The 21844-nt window shown below is 38.9% G+C and overlaps 1 protein-coding gene and 1 long non-coding RNA gene across 11 annotated transcripts in view; one reads left to right on the forward strand and one right to left on the reverse strand.

Moving 5' to 3' along the window:
- MCTP1 (multiple C2 and transmembrane domain containing 1) overlaps window positions 1–16802 on the forward strand; it is a 557812-nt gene extending 541010 nt beyond the window's left edge. For 7 of the 8 annotated variants that reach the window (XM_018050030.1, XM_018050032.1, XM_018050034.1 and 4 more), the window contains 4 exons: window positions 15–124; window positions 3902–4011; window positions 14335–14432; window positions 15937–16802. In XM_018050030.1, the coding sequence (XP_017905519.1) occupies window positions 15–124; window positions 3902–4011; window positions 14335–14432; window positions 15937–16008 (390 nt within the window). In that variant the 3' untranslated portion in view covers window positions 16009–16802. The remainder of the gene's footprint in view (window positions 1–14; window positions 125–3901; window positions 4012–14334; window positions 14433–15936) is intronic. The other variant, XM_018050036.1, reaches the window with a different exon arrangement.
- Window positions 8713–20413, reverse strand: LOC108636336. 3 transcript variants are annotated; one of them, XR_001918262.1, is made up of 4 exons: window positions 19632–20413; window positions 15089–15160; window positions 13600–13783; window positions 8713–11931 (listed from the first exon to the last, which is right to left on the reverse strand). It is a non-coding gene; the product is annotated as an uncharacterized LOC108636336 (long non-coding RNA). The 3 variants fall into 3 exon arrangements; XR_001918264.1 differs by lacking the exon at window positions 19632–20413 and adding an exon at window positions 15541–15928; XR_001918263.1 differs by lacking the exon at window positions 8713–11931 and having other exon boundaries at window positions 13256–13783.

Below are 21844 nucleotides of genomic sequence, written 5' to 3' on the forward strand. Positions count from 1 at the left end.
TTTTATTGTTTTAGGACAGTGAAAAAAAGGGATTTATAAATAAAATTTATGCCATCCAGGAGGTATGTATCAGTGTCCAGAACATCCTAGATGAAGTGGCTTCCTTTGGCGAAAGGATAAAGAAGTGAGTGATGCTGACATGCAAGCCCTGGCTTTCTGGGGGACAGTGTCCATTTGTTTCTCAGAGGGTGAAATGCCACATTCTTTCTGGCAGGGGACACTCCGTCTGGGTGATCTATTGCTCAGTTTCATCATTATTTACTTTGTTTCTGCCAGTCTTTGGTTTTATGAAAGTTCTGTCAATTTCCTCCTTGAAATTTAGAACATATTGGTTGGAAAGAAGTCATACTTGTAGCTTTGAAAAAAATAACACCGTCCTAAATTTTAGCACATTTTCACAGCGAGACTTTGTTCTTAGAATATGAAATTGCAATAGGAAAAAAAAAAAAAAGACGAGTTAAATGAGGATTTCAGGTAATCAAGACACACCTGCATTTTATTATTGGTCAAATTAGTTTCATCAATAAAGTTAAATTAAAAAAATATTATAAACAGCACCCTGGAAAATATTCTTTCAATTCTAACTAGCTGAGATCATAATTATAGATGAAATAAACTAATACTTTGTCATTTAGAAAATAAATAATTTTTATAATTTAAAAGTTAAGAATTAGAGATTCACGGAGAACAAAAGTAAAATTAAGAAACATAATTTGCATTTTACTTTATCTTATATACTGATATTTTAAACAACTAATTATAAAAATGGTAAGGTAGATTTATAATTAATAATCAGTAAAAAGTATACTAAGGGCTCATGCCACTAAACTACATGAAAATTGGCCTGCATATTGATTTCTAAATGGTCTGTTCAAGAAGGGGTGCTTTATACCTGGATAAGCCTATATGTTTCTAGTTTCATATCTCTATTCATTGTTTATTATTCATAACCAAAAGTGTGCAGCAGACTTGGATGCTTGGGCATACACAGAAATTGAAAGGAGTAAATTATTTAAACTAAAGGTGTGGGTCATTCATCTGGTACCTTTCATGTTTCAAGGCATAATGCATTTTATTTTGTATAATTTTTAATACATTTCCACATATGCATAGGTGCTGAGTTTCCACTTTCTCACATTAGACACAACAGCCTCCCTCTGACTCCCAAATGGGACTTTTAAGCAACATTCAGTATCAGACTTCTAAAGATTGATTTCCACATCTTTCTTCTTCGTGTTATTTCCATCTCTAAGAAATGTTTCCTTGTTCTCCACAACCTATCTGCAGAAGCAGAGTATAAAGTCCTAAATGGGGCATTTCCCTACTGGGTGTTGTCCCTTCCCTGAGGTAGTGTGTGTGGATTATCTAACAGGAATATCTCATTTATAGCAGAAGACCCCGGGTCAGCTCTGAGGTCAGGACTGTGAGTGCCTGAAGGGGCGAGGCTTCTTTTTAACTCTGGGGGTTAGGAGACCTCAGACAGGTACTGGAAGAGGCCATGGCCAGTTGAAGGAAATAACCAGGTCGTGGTTGTGGATCAGCCTTGGGGAAAACTGGATTTGGTCGAACTTTCTAAGGGGTAGACAGAGACAGAGGTATAGGCTGAGGTACAAGAACACAGCATAGTATCTAGTGAGTCTTGTAGGAACCCTCTCTTATGCATAATCATCTTTGGACTACTAAAATGAGACAAACTCCCCTGGAGTCACATTGGATAAAATGGATCTATCTAGAAACCAGATTTAGATGCGATCTTTAAGTACAAAATGGAAGTCTCCATAATTACATCTTGTTATGAAATAATCCTCCCAGAACTTTCTTCAATAGCATCTCTTGGGGGGGTGGTGGTTGGGGGGGAATGGTATAGGGTCACATTCTAGATTTAAATTCCATGATACACTGTGGAAATAAAACGGGTGGTCTTTTTTTCCTCTGACATTAGCTACACTGGTGTTCGTTGCCATTTATCCTTCCAAGAGGAATAAGAACACAGGGAGCACTTCAGTGAGGCTGCCCAGGAGGAGGGTTTTCCGCATGAGGATGGTGTGACGGATGGCTCTGAGCTCAACCATGGGAGAGCACACAGACCCTCAGCCTTCTGTTCTCTCCACAGCAGGCAGAAGCAAGGGGACTACAGGTGTCAGTGAGGAAGGAAGGCATGCTCCTTTACCTGGTGGCAATTACAGGACGCTCACTCTGGCTACAGGACATTAAAAAACGCAACAGAAAAGCCAGACCCCAAGAGTTACTAAAAATAAGACAACCTGGTTGGATCCAACTGTGGCTTTTTTATTGGGGGAAAAAAAAATTAGGAGATGTGACCTAGAGAAAGACAAAAAGCAAGTCATATGCCACAGAGTTAAGGAATAACTCTGTATTAGGAATACATATTAGGCTGAAGGGTAGTACATGAGAAAATCTCGTGACAAACATCCTTTATTGGACTACAGACTTCTCTGGAAAAACCCAGTCCAAGTGAACAGAGCATCCATTACTAGGAAATTAGAAGAAATAAACACTGACAGTTATCCATATCATGTACAATTTCAATATTTTCTCCAAGTGTCTTTGGGGCCCTTCTCACTGCTAAGAAGTGCTGAACAGTACTTCTAGAGCTTAATGGCTCTAAATAACATCACCTTGATTCATGTAAACATACTGCCATCACTACCAGTCTTTCTGGATACAAGAAAAGCTGTCCTCATTTTATACCAGGAAAGCTGATGCTCAAAGAGGTCGACCACCTGAAGTCACATAACAGAATCTAGGCTTTGAACACAGATTTGCTACTTATTTTGGTTGTTTTCATTAAATTATGCTAAAGAGTCACTCAAACATACGTTAGTTCCTCCTTGGAGGCCGAGCACTGAGGCAGTAGTATGCCTGTAAATGGAGACACGGTTCATATACCTGACCTCGAAGGCTCCACGCAGTGAGTCTGTTTATAATTTTGTCACACTCTCTTAAAAACTATCAGAGACTTACTACGGATGTTCTACACAAAAAGCCTGAAAATATCTGTTCTTTCCGTGTTCTGTTTGCCTTCTGTCATGATTTTTCCTTTCTTTTTGTCCCACTGAAGTCTTTCCCATCTTCTTGGTACTATTTTGTAACTTCTCCTTCTGTTCGTTGATCCCACTTTTGTTCTTTGTTCTGATGTTTTATCCCTGTCAATACTCAGTCTTGCTTCCATCTCTGGCTCTAACCCTCTACATTATCAAAAGCCCACCCTTTTCCAGCTTAAACTTCCTTTGTAGTCTTCAAATGTGCCATGTTCTCCTTTGCTGAAACAATGCAGGGAGAACAGCAGATAATGTGTTGACTTTACTTCCTAATTACCTATGTACTGCTGGGAGGAGGGCAATGATGGGAACAAAGTTTTTACAAAATTTCCCCTTGCTGACTTCTAGTTCCATCTGAAACATAGCTGAAGTGGAAAGTATTTTTCTAAGGGTTTCTGAAGTTCTGAGGATTTCCACAACAGTGTTAAGATTTAGGTCTATAGACAATTGCTGGCAATATTTTATTTCCACTGTGGGTAATCCTATGTGAGAGTTCACAGAAGAAAGAATGGCAGGGGCATTCTCCTCTATCAGAAGTTGGAGAAAACAAGATTGAGTACTAGTTTTATAAGTAGAAAAAGATTTTTAAACCCTTAGAAGTCACCCAAGTAGTACGACGACTTTATACCCTGAAGTCACCTCAGCCAACGTGGAAGGGGTTGGTGTCAATAACCCTTACCTGGGTCCTATATTCAGGAAAGCCCACGACCATTGGCATCTCTTCCCCAAAGAAATAAGTCTTTACTAGATCTGCAGTCTAGAGTTTGAATCACATTCGTTTTCATCTTTGAGAAATGTGTGAAGTGCTCAGATTGCTGATGTGTTGATTTCTCATTCAGTACTTTCAACTGGACCGTCCCATTCTTAAGCTGGCTAGCCATTGTAGCCCTCTGTGCGTTCACAGTCATCCTGTACTTCATTCCGCTGAGATACATTGTCCTTGTCTGGGGTAAGTAAAGCCTCTTTAAAAAAAAAACTGTCAGAGCTGCTAAGAACAAACTATTTTTAAGGGATGAGTTATACTGTCAGTAGCTCCCTGTATTTATGGTCATGAAGCTATTCTATGATGAAAAGAGACAGGTCAGTTTAAAATCACAACAGTCTGAAGATTTAGGTCTACCTGCAAAATGCATTTCTCTTATCTGGCACCAGAGGCTCCATCATACTATAAACATGTAGTGGTGCAGATTCTCCATACATCAAAGTGTAGCTTTGTCTAGATACCACTCTGATTTATTTTCAGCACTCACACGTAAACAGAGGCATTGCGATCTATATGGTGCATTTAGGACAATATGCTTCTGTGCTGTGGTACTTTATCTTGTGGAAGTGTCCGTAAACATGGTCCTATATACGGCTGCATGTTTAAGAGGTCACCCCTAGGAAACAGGAAGAGGGTCTTAGGCATTGGAAGGCTGCTTGGGAACAAAAACTTCTGCTCTGTGTGTACCCAACAAGAATGCTTCTGTAAAAACCCACTTTCAAGATGCTATCTGGGGAGGGGCTGTCCTAATTTTTAATGCAATTATGCTGCATGCTGACAGTTCCTATGTACCTAGACTCTATTCAGGGCTTCCCTGGTGGCTCAGATGGTAAAGTGTCTGCCTGCAATGCGGGAGACCTGGGTTCGATCCCTGGGGAGGGAAGATCCCCTGGAGAAGGAAATGGCAACCCACTCCAGTATTCTTGCCTGGAGAATCCCATGACGGAGCATCCTGGTGGGCTACAGTCCATGGGGTTGCAAAGAGTCAGACACAACTGAGAGACTTCACTTTAGACTCTACTGAAGGTGGTACTTACAGCACTCTTCATAGTTTGGAGTTTGTTTTCCTCAGCCAACAAAATTCTTTTGATTGGAAAACTCAATTTTCAGTCTCAGACTGATGAACGTATAAAACTACATTAATGAGACATATATATATATAAATGAGACTGGGTAGGAGTAGAATGCTCTACTTGCCCCTGGCCTGTATACACCCTTAGATTACTAAACTTATACAAAATGCAGAGAGCCAAATGAGTTTTAACTTCAGAAAACATGGGACTTACACTGAAAGCATAAAGATGAAAAGGAAAGTTTTGATTTTTTCCTATCAAGGCTTTTAAAGAAATATGCTGGAATAAAACGGAAAAGGGTCTGATGTCTCCAGGCCCCCGTGTCTTAAAATCCTTGAATCTCACTCTTCTTTTTGGCTGTCTTGTCATATCTTGAGCAAGCCTCTTGCCCTTTTTATCACCATCATTACCTTTACATCTTGGGTAGGGAGTGGAGAGTGAAGGGAAGGGTGATTAGGTTTTCTTGTCTTAATTCCTATAATCTAAAGAAACAGGAGAGTGCTTTCATTATCCAAGGGAAGAGGTATTTCCCTATGTTCTTGGGACGGATTGTATGTTCTTTCATTCCTTCCTCTGATATTTAAAACAGATGCTGTTTTATTGAAGGCATTAGGGTAGGGCATTAGGTGTGGCAGTTTATTACCTCTAACCTACCCAGGTCAGACCTGCCATCTCAGTTGCGATAGGTGGGGAACTTCTGGTTTCTTTTCCCCAGGCTGTCAGAAAGTGGAGCCCTCGGCAGACATCTGGTTGTATAACCTGGGGTGGCCTCACTGGCAAGCTGTCTTAAACGTAATTTTCAGAGAATGTGTTTGGGTCTCTTGTTTCATCAAATAAAATAAAACAAAGAACAGTATTCCTTTAGTGGTAGGTGATTGCTGAAATATTAAACAAAAATTTAAGACATGGGTCTCACATGGGGAGACAGAGACCAAATCATAATTGCATTAGCTTATTCTGCCAAAATACCTGAAGAAGAGCCCAGATGCTCTGGTTTGTGACCCAGTCTGTTGATTTCACAAAAAGCTCTTTGTTTACGTTTATGTGAATATGCTTGGTAATTTATTAAGTCCCATATAAATTTAACACAGTAGACTGATCCAACTGAAATTCTGCATTATACCATAGAATATGAAGAACAGATAACTCTAGTTTTATACATTATTTTGACATTTCTACCTCATCAAGGTTTTTTTTTTGTATACTAGCTCCAAATTCACCTGTATCTGCTCCTCATCCACATTTGCTCTTCAGGTAGTGCAAAGGATTCACTGTTGGATAATTTAGCTTGGGTAGATATGCCTCATTTTAATGGGTCTTGGCCGTTCTAATCCAAGAAGTGATCCAAGTCAGTCAATCACAGAAGCATCTTTTGCAAGCATTAAATTTAAATTTCTTGTAATTTAAAAGGAAAATTGGCTTCTAAAAATTTCAATGCCAGAGATAGAGAAATGGAAACACTTTTTTCCGTGTGATGAAGATCAACTCTCCTAGCAACCTTCAAATGTGTATTGCAGCATTATTAACTATAGTCGCCATGCTGGATGTTATATTCCCTTGACGTTTAAAAATTCTTTTTTGTGCTGTGCTGGAACTTTGGGGCTGTGCGGGCTTTTCTCGAGTTGTGGCAGGTGGGGGCCAATCTCTAGTTGCAGAGCGTGGGCTCTAGAGAACAGGCTCAATAGTTGTGGTGATCGGGCTTGGTTGCTCTACAGCATATGAGACCTTCCTGGATCAGGGATCGAACCCATGTCTCCTGCATTGGCAGGTGGACTCTTTACCACTAGACCACCAGGGAAGCCTCCCGTGACGTTTTATAACGGGAAATTTGTACCTATTGACTCCCTCACCCACTTCCCACTTGCCCACCTCTGTAACCATAAGTCTGTTTCCTGTATCTATGAGCTTTGTTTCTGTTTGTATTTTAAGGATTCCACATGTAAGTGGAATCTTGCAGTATTTGTCTTTGTCTGACTTATTTCACTTAGCATAGTGAATGCCCTTGAGGTCAGTGCTTGTTATCACAAATGGCAAGATTTCAAATTGCCATTTATTATTTTTTTTAATGGCTCAATAATCTTCCATTGTGTGTATGTACACCACAGCTTTATCCGTTCACCCATGAACAGACACTTAGATTGTTCTCATGTCTTGGCTATTATAAATAATGCTGAATGAACATGGGGGTGCACATGTATTTTTATATTAGTGTTTTTGTTTTCTTCAGATAGATACCCAGAAGTAAGATTATAGGATTATAGTAGTAGTTCTATTTTTGATTTTTCGAGGAACCTCCATACTTTATTCCACAGCTGTTGTTCAGTCGCTCAGTCCTGTCCAACTCTAGGGACCCCATGGACAGCAGCACACCAGGCCTCCCTGTCCTTCACCATCTCCCAGAGTTTGCTCAAACTCATGTCCACTGAGTCCATGATGCCATCCAACCATCTAGTCCTTTATCATCCCCTTCTCCTCCTACCTTCAATGTTTCCCAGCATCAGGGTCTTTTCCAATTAGTCAGCTCTTTGTATCAGGTGGCCGAAGTATTTTCCATAGTGGTTGCACCAGTTTACATTTCTTCCAACAGTGCACAAGGGTTCCCTTTTCTCCAGATTTTCATCAACAATTGTTATTTATTGTCTTTTTGATGATACAGTCATTCTGATAGGTGTGAAGTGGGATCTCATTGTGGTTTGTATTTTGCTTTTCCTAATGATTGGTATACTGAGCATCTCATGTACCTGTTGGCCATCTGTCTTCTTTGGAAAAACATCTATTCATATCCTTTGCCTAGTTTTTAATTGGTTTATAGTTTTTGACTATTCAGCTGTGTATGTTTTTAATGTATTTTGCCTATTACTCCCTTATCAGATATAGGATTTGCAAATATTTTCTCCCATTCTGTAGGTTCCTTTTCATTTTGTTGGCTTCCTTTGCTGGGCTTTTTAACTTGATGCAGTCCAATTTGTTTATTCTGTTACCACCTATGCTTTCTCCCAGGAGTTTCATGGTTTCTCATGAAAGGTTTCTCATGAAAGGTCTCTCATTCAGGTTTCAGTCCATTTTGAATAATTTTTATAAATGATATAATAGTCCAGCTTCATTCTTTTGCTGTGCCAATCCAATTTTCCCAACATCAATTTATTGAGGAGACTGTCCCCATTGTATATCCTTGGCTCCTTTGTTGTAAACAATTGACCATATATGCATGGGTTTATTTCTGGGCTATCTTGTTCCACTGATCCATGTCATGTTTTTATGCCAATACCATACTATTTAGTTATGAGAGGACTGTAATATAGTTTGAAAGCAGGGAGTGTGATAGCTCCAGATTTATTCTTTTTTAGTATTGCCTTGGCAATTTGGGGGACTTTTGTGGTTCCATACAAATTGTGGGATTGTTTCTATTAAAATATGCCACTGGAATTTTGAAAGGAATTGTACTGAAGTTGTAGATGGCTATGGGTAGTATGGACATTTAACAATATTAACTCTTATAATCCTTGAGCAGGGAATACTTTCTCATTTATTTGTTTGGTCTTCAGTTTCTTTCATCAGTGTCCTGCAATTTTCAGTGTACAAGTCTTTCACTTTCTTGATTAAATTTATTAATTTCTCTGGTAGTACACTGTAGTATATAGAAATGCAATAGCATTTTATACATTGCTTTTGTATCCTGAAACTTTACTGAATTCATTTATTAGTTCTTACAGTTTTTTGATGGAGTGTTTTGGATTTTCTATATATAAAGCCATGTCATCTGCAAACAGCGACAGTTTTACTTCTTCCTTTCCAATTTGGATTGTTTTAAAGTCTGTCTTATGTAAGTTATAGCTTCCCTTGCTTTCTTTGGATTTCCATTTGCATGGAATATTTTTTTTTCATCCCTTGACGTTTAGTCTCATGTGTCCTCACATCTGACTTCATCTCTCAAAGGCAGCATATAGAAGAGGCTTGTTTTTTTTAATTCACTCAGCCACTCTATGTATTTGGATTGGAAAATTTAGTTCATTTAAAGTAATTATTGCTCTGTATATCTACTGTCGGCTTTTGCTATACGATTACTGTGAGGCTTACTTATAAAAACTTAAGTTTGAATGCATTTGAAAGTTCTAGATTTTTACTGTTTCCCATGTTTCATATGTTACATTTTACCTTCTTTAAATTAGTATGCTGTGTATACCTATTATAATTTTACTATATTTGTTGTTTAATTGTCATAATAGTTTTATAAATGATTAATCCACTACATTTTATTATGTATTTACCTTTATTAGTGACATTTGCACGTTCATGTGTTTTCTTGCTACTTATAGCAGTTTTTTGGCTGAAAGAAATCTCTTTGACATCTGTCATAAGGCCAGTTTAGTGATGATAAACTCTTGGCTTTTGCTTGTCTGGAAAACAATTTTTCAGTTCTGAAGGATAGCTTAACTGAGTATTCTTGTTTGGAAGTTTTTTTCTTTTCCTTTCAGGTCTGTGAAGTTTCTCCTCAAAAATCTGCCAGTCTTCTGGAGATTCTCTTGTATATGAAAAGTTGTTAAGTCTCTTGATGCTTTCATTATACCTGTCTTTAACTTTTCATATTTTAATTATATGGCTTGATGGGGGTCTCTGGGTTTCTCTTATTTGGAACTCCCCAGGCTTCCTGGATCTGTACGTGTTTCCTTCCCCAGATTAGGGAAGTTGTCAGCCATTATTTCTTAAAACACATTTCCTGCCCTATTTTCTCTCCTTGTCTATGACTCCCTATAGTGCAAACGTTAGCATGTTTCACTGATCCTTTGTATTCTTTTTCATCTAGCTTGCTGTTGAATCCCTCTAGTATATTATTTTATGCTTCAGCTCTGTGTCTTCTATTTGGTACTTCATCTGTTATTTCTTCATTGATGTTCTCACTGTGTTCATCCATACTATTCTGAATTTGGTGAGCATATTTATGAGCATGACTTTGAACTCCTTATCAGGTAAATAACATCTGTTTCATTAAGGACTTTTTCCCCTGAGGTTTATCCTGTTCTTCCATTTGAAACATGTCCCTCATTTTGCTTGAATCTCTATGTAGGGTCCTATGTGTTAGATGAAAGAGCCACCTCTCCCAGCCTGGAAGTAGCAGTCTTGTGTAGAAGATGAACCTTATTATCCAACTTTGCCTTAGCTCTCAGTAGTTGAGGATGTGCCAAGACCTGTGGGTGTCTCGAACAGGAGGCGCTCAGTCAGCACCTAGACTCAGGCTCACTGAAAGTCAGCCCTTTGGGCTGCAGCTTTTAAAGCAAATACATACAGTGGGGCTGCAAATGTAGGCCCAGCTGGCTGCCAGAGGATCTGGAGGTGTCCCCTGGGTGACAGTCACAAAAATTGGGGCTTTGGGTTAGTTTGTAAGCTCCTTTCTGGGAGATAACTGATGAGCTGTGGTGAGGGAGAGTGACAATGACAGCACCCCCTGGCCTCTGCTCCCTGAGAGTCCCTCCACAGGCCTTCAGATGTGTACCAAAGCTGAAAGTGGTGCCTCAGGCCAAAGCTCCAGAACAAGCACGTAGGAGTCTTTCATAGAAACACTGGGGGTGCATTTCAGTCTCCTGTTTGTGCAGTGCCCTGGTGGGGGCAGCTTGCTGAGACCTGTCTCTTGAGTGTTACAGTTCTAGCGGAACCAGGCACACCAGCTCCCCTGACCTCCAGACTCAGGTGGTTGAGGGGTATCCCCTGGGTGGCAGCTGCAAAAACTGGGGCACATGTGTAAGACATGTGTAAGAATGCCCTCTGAGGTGTCTGGAGGGTTCACAGTCAGCTCTTAGATGTGTGTTTAATTAGAAGCCTGCCCCTCAGGCTGCAGCCATAAGCTTACCGGCCTGTTTCAGAGAGACTAAGCTCCTTGGTCTGTACTTTTTGCTGTGCCCTGAGGGTGTCAGAACTCTTTTCTCCATTGGTCACAGTCCTTTAGAACCTGCAAACATCAGGCCCTCTGGCCACCAGAACTAGGCAATGTAGGGGTGCCTCCTGAGAGCAGTTGCAAACACTGGGGCACCAGACAAGGCTCTGGGAGATGCTGGCCGGCTGGAGAAGGCAACGACTGCATCCTCCAGCCTCCACTGTCTCCTGACAGCCCTTCCATAGGCTCCTCTAAGCGAGCCAGATAGTAATCCTGCCACTCAGGCCAAAGCTCCCGGACAAGCAAATAGCCCCATTCTTAGAAAGACTGGGAGTGTGTCTCAGTCTGCTGTCTGGTTCTCTGGGAGTGGTTGTCTGCCAAGAACTGTCTCTCCAAATGTCACAGTTCCACAGACCCAGGAATATAAGTCCCAGAGCCTCCAGAGCCAAACAAACAAACACTCAAGGGGTATCCCCCTGGGTAGCAGCCACAAAACCCAGGACACCAGACAGATGTAAAAGTTCCCCTCCAGGAGATACTGGTGTTCTGAAGTGCAGTGCAGGCAGAGCTCAGAGATGGGACTCACCAGCTTCCATCCCCAGAGAGTATCCCAGCAGGTCCCTGCCTCTCTGGCCAACACCTGAAGATTAGTTGATGGACTTTCTTCACACTGAACCTGGGCATCTTTCAGAGAGTTGCACTTCTGTGCTGGGTCCTGCGATGAGTGAGTACTCATGAGCTCTTTAGGAGCCATTTTCCTTTCACTACAGGCTTCTGGGTCCCATGGCTGCAAGCCTGTTGGTTTTGAAAGCCAGGTGCCTTGAGGGTTCATCTCTCAGGTGAAGGTCTTAAAAGCTGAGGTGCCTTACATGGTATACAAAAGCTACTTCTCTCTTGGCTACTCTGAGAGAAGCTCTGGGTTTATGAGCTTCCTCCTGATGGTGGGTAGCTGCACTGGGCCTGGGGTTATGGTAAGATTGTCTCCAAGAGGTGAATTCATGATCCTAGGCTGCCATCCTGAATTGCCTCATAGACATTAAACCTCGGGCACCAGATGTGTGACAGCTCCCCTCAAGGAGATGCTGGTGCTCTGGAGCATGGCAGAGGGTGGGCATGAAGACAGTACCAACTGGCTGGAGTGAGGTAGCTGGGGAGAGATGGTTCCTGCCAGGAAAGAAAAGAAAAAAGTTGGCTGCCAGTCTCTGTCCCCCAAGTAGGCAGGCTCCTGAATGTTTCACATCAGATGTCTTCCCTGAATGACTTCCATTCAGAGCTTGGAGGCAAGCAATGATCCTTTCCCACAAAAGGTCTGGTTGCCCCTGGATCAGCTATTTCCATGCTGGGTCCTGGAGAGGGTAAGTCTGAACACGCAAGTTGGTTTTCAAAGCTATGTGTTTTGAGACAAAAATTGAGAGCCTAGAAAAACCCCAAACATATATCTAACCAGGGAGCCAAGAATACTCAATGAGAAAAGACAGTCCTTTCAATAGATGGGGCTGGGAAAACTGGACAATCACATGTAAAAAATTAAACTTGACTCCTATGTTACACTAATCAAAAATAATAACTTGAAATGGACTGTAAGACCTAAAACAATGAAACTTCTGGCAGAAAACATTTTTTAAGAAGTTCCCTGACATGGATCTTGGTAACAGTTTTTGCAAATCACATCTAAAGTACAATCAACAAAATTAAAAACAAACAAGTGGGACTCTATAAAGCCAAAAAGCCTCTGCATTGCAAAAGAAACCATCAACAAAGTGAAAAGACAATCTACAGAATGGGAAAAAAAATACTAGCAAACCATATGTATAATAAGGGGCTAATATCCAATAAAGGCCCCATATAACCCAAGAGCAAAATAATCATCATAAAAATGGACAAAGGACCTGAACAAACATATTCCCAAAGATATGTATGAATGGCCAGCAGGTCCATGAAAAGATGCTCAATAACCCTAGCCACTAGGGAAATGCAAATTAAAACCACAATGAGATAGCATCTCATAGCTGTTAGAATGGCCATTATTAAAAAGAAGAGAAAAGGGAACCCTTATACACTGTTGGTGGGAATGTAAAGTGGTACAGCTACTACAGAAAACAGTATGGAGATGCCTTAAAAATAAAAACATAGAACTACCATATGATCCAGGAATTACACTTCTGGGAATTTATCCAAGGGCAACACAAAGACCAACCCCAAAAGATATCTATACCCCCATGTTCACAGAAGCATTATTTACAATAACTGATTCATGGAAACAACTTAAGTATCTACTGGCGGATGAATGAAGAAGCGGTATATGATGAAATATTATTCAGCCATAAAAAGACGAGGAAATCCTACCATCTGTGACAACATGAATGGATTTGAAGGCATTATGCTGAATGAAATAAGTCAGAGAAAAACAACTATATGATTTCATTTATATGTGAAATTGGGAGGGAAATTTATATGTGAATTGGGAAAAAGCAAAAGACCACTCCCCCCAACTTATAGAAAAAGAGAAAAATTCTGTTATCTATCAACATATGAGATGATGGATATGAACTAAACCTATTGGGATAATCATTTCACTCTATGTGTACATGAGACCATCATGTTGTACACCTTAAAACTTATACAGTGATATATGTCAATTATTTCTCAAAACTAGAAGGAAAAAAAGCTTGATGTTTTGGGGGCTTCTCCCTCTAGGTACAATTCTTAAGAGTCAAGGAAGCCTGATGTGGAGGTTCAAACCCTCACTCCTCAGAGAGAGCTCCCTCCTGACTATGGGTTGTCAGGCTAGGAGTGGAGTTTATGGTGAGACTGTGCCCCTGCCTCTCCTACCTGCTTCAGTGCGGGCCTTCTCTTGTTGTTGGTGTGTAGACAGCACTCAGCCAGTTTTCAGGTTATTCTCAGAGGCAGCTCCATATGCAGCTAGAAATCCCACGTTGGTGAGTTTACGATGCTTATGCGTCGTCATCTTCAAAGCTTTTTATGTTTTTTTTAAAAAGCTGGTGGTAAACCTTTTCTAATTCCAGGTCAGTTTAAAATTAAAAAAACAAAATACCAGGTCATGCATTTTTGAACATTTATTTGTGAAACAGGAACACTTCCCCACCACTGGGAAAAAACAAAGAAACAAACAAACCACCAAAAGTGTCTCTGTTGAAAATGGGGAACCAGTAAGTCAGATTTCTTGCCTTAATCCCAATCCAAAATGTAGGGTAGATAAGTTTTATCATAGATGAAAAACTACAACAAAGCTTCTAAGTATTTGAGGGGAAAGACAAGATAGGTCACTGCTTGTGCCCTTTGTTTCCCAAACAGAAAGCCTTTCCTGCTGGGAAGAAGCCACTGAAGCACAAAGAGAAAAACAGAGCAGCCATTGAGTTGGAAGGTGGAAGGAAGGGAGAAAAGGGAGGGAGAAGACTGGGTTTTCTGGTTCAGTCAGTCAAGGCTGAAAATCAAGGCAGCTTAACCTAGATCTTCAAATCACCAACAATACTTTTTTGCCAGAAATGTACCTTCAGACTCCAAACTGTATAGGTTTCAGTAATATTTGATCTGTTACTTTTTCAGGAATCAATAAATTTACAAAAAAGCTTCGGAATCCGTATGCAATTGATAACAATGAACTACTCGATTTCCTTTCCAGAGTCCCTTCAGATGTGCAAGTGGTATGTAGATTTTATTAACTATTACTGTAGGCATAATTCATTTTATTGGGCTTCAGAAAATATTTGCTTTTTTACTAATTGAAGGTCTGTGGCCACCCTGTATTGAGCAAGTCCATTGGTACCATTTTTCCAACAGTATTTGCTCACTGTGGGTCTGTGTGTCACATTTTGGTAATTCTTGAAATGTTTCAAACTTTTTCATTATTGTATTTGTTATGGTGGCCTGTAATCATTGATGTTACTGTTGTAAAAAGATTAATGCTTACTGAAGGTTCAGATGATGGTTAGCATTTTTTTTTTTAGCAATGAAACACTTTTAAATTAAGGTATTGCTTTTATAGATGTAATGCTATTGCATACTTAATAGACTTCCATACATCATAAACAGAACTTTTATATGCACTGGGAAACCAAATATTCACGTGATTTTACTGCAATGGTCTGGAGATAAACCTCCAATATTTCTTAATCCTGTATCATTTTTAATGTAGTATGGCACTGGGTTTTCACGTTCATATCCATTTAATTTTGAAGGTCTTAGAAGAGCCAGGTAAAGTTAATAAAGCCTGTAGAAGATTTTGCCACTCAGGGATTAGTCCAGTTGAGGTGTTATCCAACAAGAAACTTATAGAGAGAGCACTGCATACAGAACCTACCGGGTGTCAGGGAGGGAGAGCAGTCCTCCAAGGAAGATTCAGCTGGAGTTTGTGAAGGGAAGTCACCATTACCTGAAGGAGGAATTAGGAATATTAGATGATGAAAGCAAAGTGTGGCAGCAGACACTGAGAAAAACACTTCCCTAAATAAACTGCATGAATTAGGTGAGTTTTAAAGATGGCTATTTTAGAGATAAATAAAGGGGTGGGGGGGACAGTAACTGATTTTTTTCTAAAACTTTTTATTTTATATTGGAATACAGACAGTTAACGTTGTGATAGTTTCTGGTGCACAGCAGATTGACTCAGCCATACAAAAGTAACTGATTTTTTAAAATGGGGGCATATCTTAATCCTTTGAGGTTAACTAGTGCCCATTAATCATTTAATATTTTCAGAGTAAAATGAGAAATGTTTTTATTCAAACTATTGAAGCTGGGTTGCAACAGTACCTTTTTCCTTTGCTTCTGCTGAGTCTTTGATTTGGTATCTGACCCGAAGGTGGGCTGGATGGAGATGAAGCTTATATTAAACAAGCACATAATAAATTGCAAAGAACCATTATTCGGCCCTGCAAAATAGATGGAGATGGTTCACATGTGTATGGGTAGTGGAGATCCTGGCCTGTCAGCAAAGTTCCTATCAGGGCTCTCGTCTAGTTTCTGGCGAGATTTCCCTTGACTCTTGCCCTGTCTTTCCGTTGTTTTCTGCATCCCAGCTGCAGGTCTCATACAGCTTCCAGAGTGAGCACTTTTCCCCCAAGCACAGTCTCTCAATTCCTTTGCTTTTCCTTCCTTTGCCAGAAAGTGGCCACCTGACCAGCCTTTCTCTGAACTCTGTTTAAACAGGTGCAATACCAAGAACTGAAACCAGATCCTTCTCATAGCCCATGTAAAAGGAAGAAAAACAATCTTGGCTAGCCAGCTCCCAGCACTGGGGAGACCAGCATCTGTGTGGGAGGATAAAAGAAAAAGACTTCAGCCTCAGCAGCACTTCCTTTCTTTCTGTTTTTTATTTATTTTGCCTTTTTATCATGATTGAGAGAATTTGTAAATAGTGTACAAAGGCGTATGTCTTTGAAAATATACTTCCATTGTACAGAAACAATTTGATAAAGGTTTAGCTATTGCTGCCTGAAAGCCTTGCTAGCTGTGGATAATAATATAACACTGGAACAACAAATGTAAGAATGGTTAACATTGGGAGATACATACTTCTCTAATTACAAGTGGAAAAACTAGAATATTAGATTAAATGCTCAGCTGTGCTCTTATTAAATCTACATAAAATGTAAATGTCAATTTGAATTTAAAGTTTTTTTTTTAATGTGACTATTTTTTACCTGAAAAATAATCCATTACAGTTTTCTATGTTTTATACATTTCAAAAGGGAGGGAGGGAATCCCAGAACTTAAATAATGGAACAGATGCATTTCAACTTACATAGGTTCAGATCCTGATATTCATTCCTGTGCACATTATTTAGCTATGACTAGGCTGATTTTAAGCTAATGAATGAAAGTATAGTCACCTCAACAAGAGAATTTTCCATACGCTGATATCCTACAAAGAAAATTTCCAAATCTTCTATCATTCCATCTAAAACTGTAAAATGTCTACAAGACGATACAAAAAATACTGCCATGTTTATAAATGATTGCCTATAAGGATTTTTATACCAACCACTATTAATTTGTACCAAGTCACAAATTAGCAACCCAGTTCAGTTGTCAAAAATCTAGCAAATTAAATTCACATTGCTTTGATGTCAGATTATGCCTCTGTGCATTTAAAAATATTTAATACTCAAGTATTTCACAGAAAAAAATGTATGTACTTTCTCATTAGGTTATTGAAATGTTTTAATGCATTTATGATTTTTGTTATTAGTGTGAATTTTAATGTAGAGGAGAATGCAGTGTACTAAGTGATATGCCAGTGTCTCATTACATTCATTTTTAGAAAAAAATAATCATTCTTGAAAATGAGAATGCATGAAAACCTATTTTGTAAAATAAACTGCTTATGGGGAGGGGAAAGTTTGCCTTTAAAAATGTTTCACTATTACCATAGAATCTATACTTAAAAACTGCATTCCCAAGACTCTCATGTAGTTTTTATACCTAACTTCCTGATCTATCAAGGGAGTATACCTCTAGAGAGAAAACTTGGTGAGGATGTCTTACTTCCCTGACTTGGTAGGGGACTAAGCTTGGTTGAAATTGCTGCAGACAGGTGTTTTGTACTACTTTATTAATAATGGACTGGGATAGGGTGAAGGTGAGGGTTATGCTGGAAAAATGCAGAAAAGCTAGAGCAAGAAATATATATTTCATTCTAAAAGAAGATACTTTAAAAATAAATTTAATCCCAAAGTTGATTTTTAAAGCATTTTTATTTTAAAGCTATGTTGTTAAATACTATTTCTTATGATAGAACTATTTTGATCTGTTTATTACACTATGCTTAAAAGAATGTTAAATTCCCTTTCTACAGAAAGGCCTTGACCTCAGTATGTGCTATTTAGTGCATCATGTTTATAATGACATGCTTACGTCCGCATACCATCATTATTTGTTGCTAAGACATTATTCTCCATGAAGCTGATGTTATTATAGAAAGTTTACTGATAGTATAATCTGTTTGAAGTAACTTTTGATTATACTTTGTGTGCTGACATTGTCTACTCAAAGTCTACAACCCTGATATTCTACCACCTCAGATGTGGATAGTAACCATTAACAGATGACTGATTTCTCTGTTTCATTCTATCAAATTTCAGATGTTTGGTTCACTGGTAATGTTGACTATTCACTGCATTAAATAAAAAATAATCTTTTCTAAGAACAATCAGTACTTCTTTTTGGTGTTGAGAGAGGAATGATGGAAGATTATGTGTTTGTTCTCATATAAATGATACTTAAAGAAACTCTGGTTTGGCTTGGGGAAGGAAAAACAAAAAACCACGCTTTTCCTGAAACCTCGACTGTTGTTAAATAAAACCCAATACTTCTGGAGGGGTAAGTATCCAGTGATGCTGCTGGAGGAATTAAGAACTATCTTGAGGCATGAAAGTGATATTCGGAGGAATCGTCACTGCTTTCAGAAACTACCACACTCACAGACTGGAAGCAAGAGGCTGTGACTAATAGAATTTTAACCACTTCTTTCCCCTTCTCCCCAATTCTGCCTTTTTTAAGCTGCTTAACCTGATTTGGTTTTGAGAGATTTGTAAACATGTAAATATTTTAAGATATCTTAAGAGCCTGGATGTCATTCTAACACCTATTTGGACTGCGATATACAGTAGTCACATGAACATTATATATATATATAAAACTATATATTCCTCAGAATCTTTTAGTGAGTAAATTTATTGAAAGTCATTCATTATCCAAACTACTATTATCACCACTAACTGTGATAATTTATAAGAAATACATAAGATTTTTCCATTTATACAAAGAATGTGGTACTTGTTCATTTTGGTACTGTTCCACACATTCAAACTGATAGATGCTGTCGGGATTCCAAATTAATTGTGAACCTATGCACTAGGATAATCTGAAATGAAAGATTCTTTAAGTGACTCTGCTCTGTGTTATTTTTATTCAGTACCAACTATACAACTTGCTCTGTCATAGGCAATGGTCAAACCAATGAAAATATTAAAATCAAATCCGGAGCTAAAATACAGTGAGAACAAATTTCAACCCAAGTGATGATTCTGAAAGTATCTCTTAGAGAATCTCATTGTATTAGTTTCTGAAAGTATCTTTTATGGAACCTTACTGTGTTATTCAAAAGTGAAGAAAAATTTAGTAGTAAGTTCTCTTATCCAGGGACCAGGTTCCCATTTTGATCTCAATATCCAAATATCTACAATGCTGAAAGCGGTCTACTTCTATGTTAACAGGTCTTATTCAAAGGCTTTAATTTCAGTTTATATACTTGTTGCTGTTGCTGCTGCTGCTGCTAAGTCACTTCAGTCGTGTCTGACTCTGTGCGACCCTGTAGACGGCAGCCCACCAGGCTCCCCCATCTCTGGGATTCTCCAGCCAAGAACACTGGAGTGGGTTTCCATTTCCTTCGCCAAGGCATGAAAGTGAGAAGTGAAAGTGAAGTCACTTAGTCGTGTCCAACTCTTAGCTACCTCATGGACTGCAGCCTACCAGGTTCCTCCGTCCATGGGATTTTCCAGGCAAGAGTACTGGAGTGGGGTGCCATTGCCTTCTCCATATATACTTGTTAAATATATTTAAATGTTTATTTTTGAGTTTTGTAATTAGCATTAAAAATAAACCAAAATATAAAAGGCAGTTATTGCTCCAGAAATATACAAGAGAGCCATCATCATATTTCTTGCAAAAGCCTCAGGTATTATCAAATTAAGGGTTAAATTTGGGGCTTTAAACTATGACTGTGTATTTGTGTACAGATACCTATTTATGTGTTTCATCAATGTATCTAGAATCAGCCTTTTCTAACTGCTTGGTCAAGTATGAATTAAAGCAACATAAAAAATAATGAAATGAATACTTACAGTACTGTCACTCCTTTGGATTATAATTCTCCTTCCAGGATGATTGGTATAACTCACTGAAAGAAAAAATATAAAACATCCTGTATTTTTTTGTTGAAACTGTTCCTCTTCTGCCTAAGTTTCTTTCTACATTTGTACAGCGGCAGTCATGTCATAAGACTCATCCCAGTTGAATCTCTGAGAATTAAGAAATATCAAGGAAAATTTCTCATCATGTAAGAATACTGTGCAGATAAAAACTGTTAAATGTCCAAAGTGGTCATATGCTCTATAAACTAACAATACTATGAAAGGTTTGATGGAATTTAATAATTCTATCTGTGCTTTTCCAAAGGGATCAAGGGTTAAGAATTACTCTCCCACAAAGGTGGGTGGAGAAGAATCAAATATGTTATTAGTTTCAAGTTTCCATTTATTGGGCTATTTCTTCATATGCTGAATTTGCAACAACAAAAAGTGTTCTATCGCATGTATAAGCAGTATTTTTGTAGACAGGTTTTTTCTTTTTTTTATGTATATGATAGTTGTGTCTCCAAATATCACTGAAAAATTATATGACTCCACTTAAAAAAAGTTAACAAAATGGCACTGCTCTTTTGCTTTCCTCTATTCGACATTACTAGATTAAGCCGAAAGCTCTATTTGTATTAAGGAAAACAGAAATAGGTTAAGTAGCTGTGCCAAAGTGTTTTCAGTTTGTAGCAAAAATAAAATTGCAACATAACTGTCCCCTGCTATAGATTCTTCAATGGTCTTTCAAAAGTGAAAAAGAATGACCAACCTGAGACTCGATGAAAGTGAAAGTGAAAGTCGCTCAGTCATGCCTGACTCTTTGCGACCCCATGGACAGTAGCCTGCACCAAGCTCCTCCATCCATGGGATTTTCCAGGCAAGAGTACTGGAGTCGGTTGCCATTTCCTTCTCCAGGGAATCTTCCTGACCCAGGGATCGAACCCAGGTCTCCCGCATTGTAGACAGATGCCTTACTGTCTGAGCCACTGCTTATTCTTAAAAACCAACCACCTCTTATTTTCTCAGAAATAAATAAATGGATCTGAGGAGACCTGGCTAAGTGAGGTTGTTCCTGCTACTAGTGAGGCAAGATGGTCATACTAGGCTCAGCTAGTATTCTAGCTAGCTTGCCTCTTTTCTCCAAGCAAGAATACTGGAGTGGGTTGCCAGGCCCTCCTCCAGGGGATCTTCCCAACAAAGGGATCGAACCCAGGCCTCAAGCTTGCAGGCATATTCTTTACCGTCTGAGCCATGAGGGAAGCTTGTTTTGGACAAAGCAAACTTCAAATGACACAAGTCAACTTGAGGCATTTTATTTTGCCGGAGTTCAAATGGTAAATTTAGGGGAAATGCTAAATGCATAGAGAAAGGTGCAGCCGTGGCCCCAACCACTCTTGACTCCTAGAAACACATTTGAGACAACAGTCAAGACGAACTATTTAAAAAAAAAAAAAAAAAAAGACTTAACTATAGAGACAGCTGGACCTTAGCAGAGAGGTGAGGCAGAGGAGATGCCAAGATTTGTTCCAAGTTCAGAGATCTTCTTTTAGTAAAGTCACTCAGAAACCTGGAAAACTTCTAACTAAACTCTATCTTTTTCTCAAAACATTCTTCTTCTGGTACTGATTATGACACTTTTAAAGTCAAAATCTGTGTGTAACATGTCATAGTGAAATCATGGAAAAAAATTTATTGATGTCAAGAACTAATAAACTCTCCAACCTTACACAATAGTATACCTACCCCTTAGCTTTGTCCTGGAACTCTTGCAAACTTCGGATTTCACTAATACAGAGACTAGGTAAACCACAGGAAGGTCTCTGAAGCACGTGGTAACCCACCCAGAAAAGTAAAATACTATGTACGTGTAAAGTAGTATTAATAGTTTTATTAAAAAATCAATCAATGTGGTATTCCATTTTGTTTGAAATTACTGAACATTACTTTTTAAATTTCCCTATAGGATGAAAAAAAAGCATTTTCAGATATAATAGAGAAAAAATTTTGGGAGGATATCACAGAATGTCCAGCACTCGACAATTTAACCAGGAATCAAGCATACTAACTTTTATAGTGTGAATTACCATGTACATACCATTCCTGTGGCACTATGATGCTAGTACAGAGAACACACATGTCCTTGGATCTCCCAATGACTGTGACAACACCACAAGCAGGCGAGAAATGTACCCAAAAAGACA

The sequence above is a fragment of the Capra hircus genome, chromosome 7 (assembly GCF_001704415.2).
Source record: "Capra hircus breed San Clemente chromosome 7, ASM170441v1, whole genome shotgun sequence".
NCBI lineage: Eukaryota > Metazoa > Chordata > Mammalia > Artiodactyla > Bovidae > Capra > Capra hircus.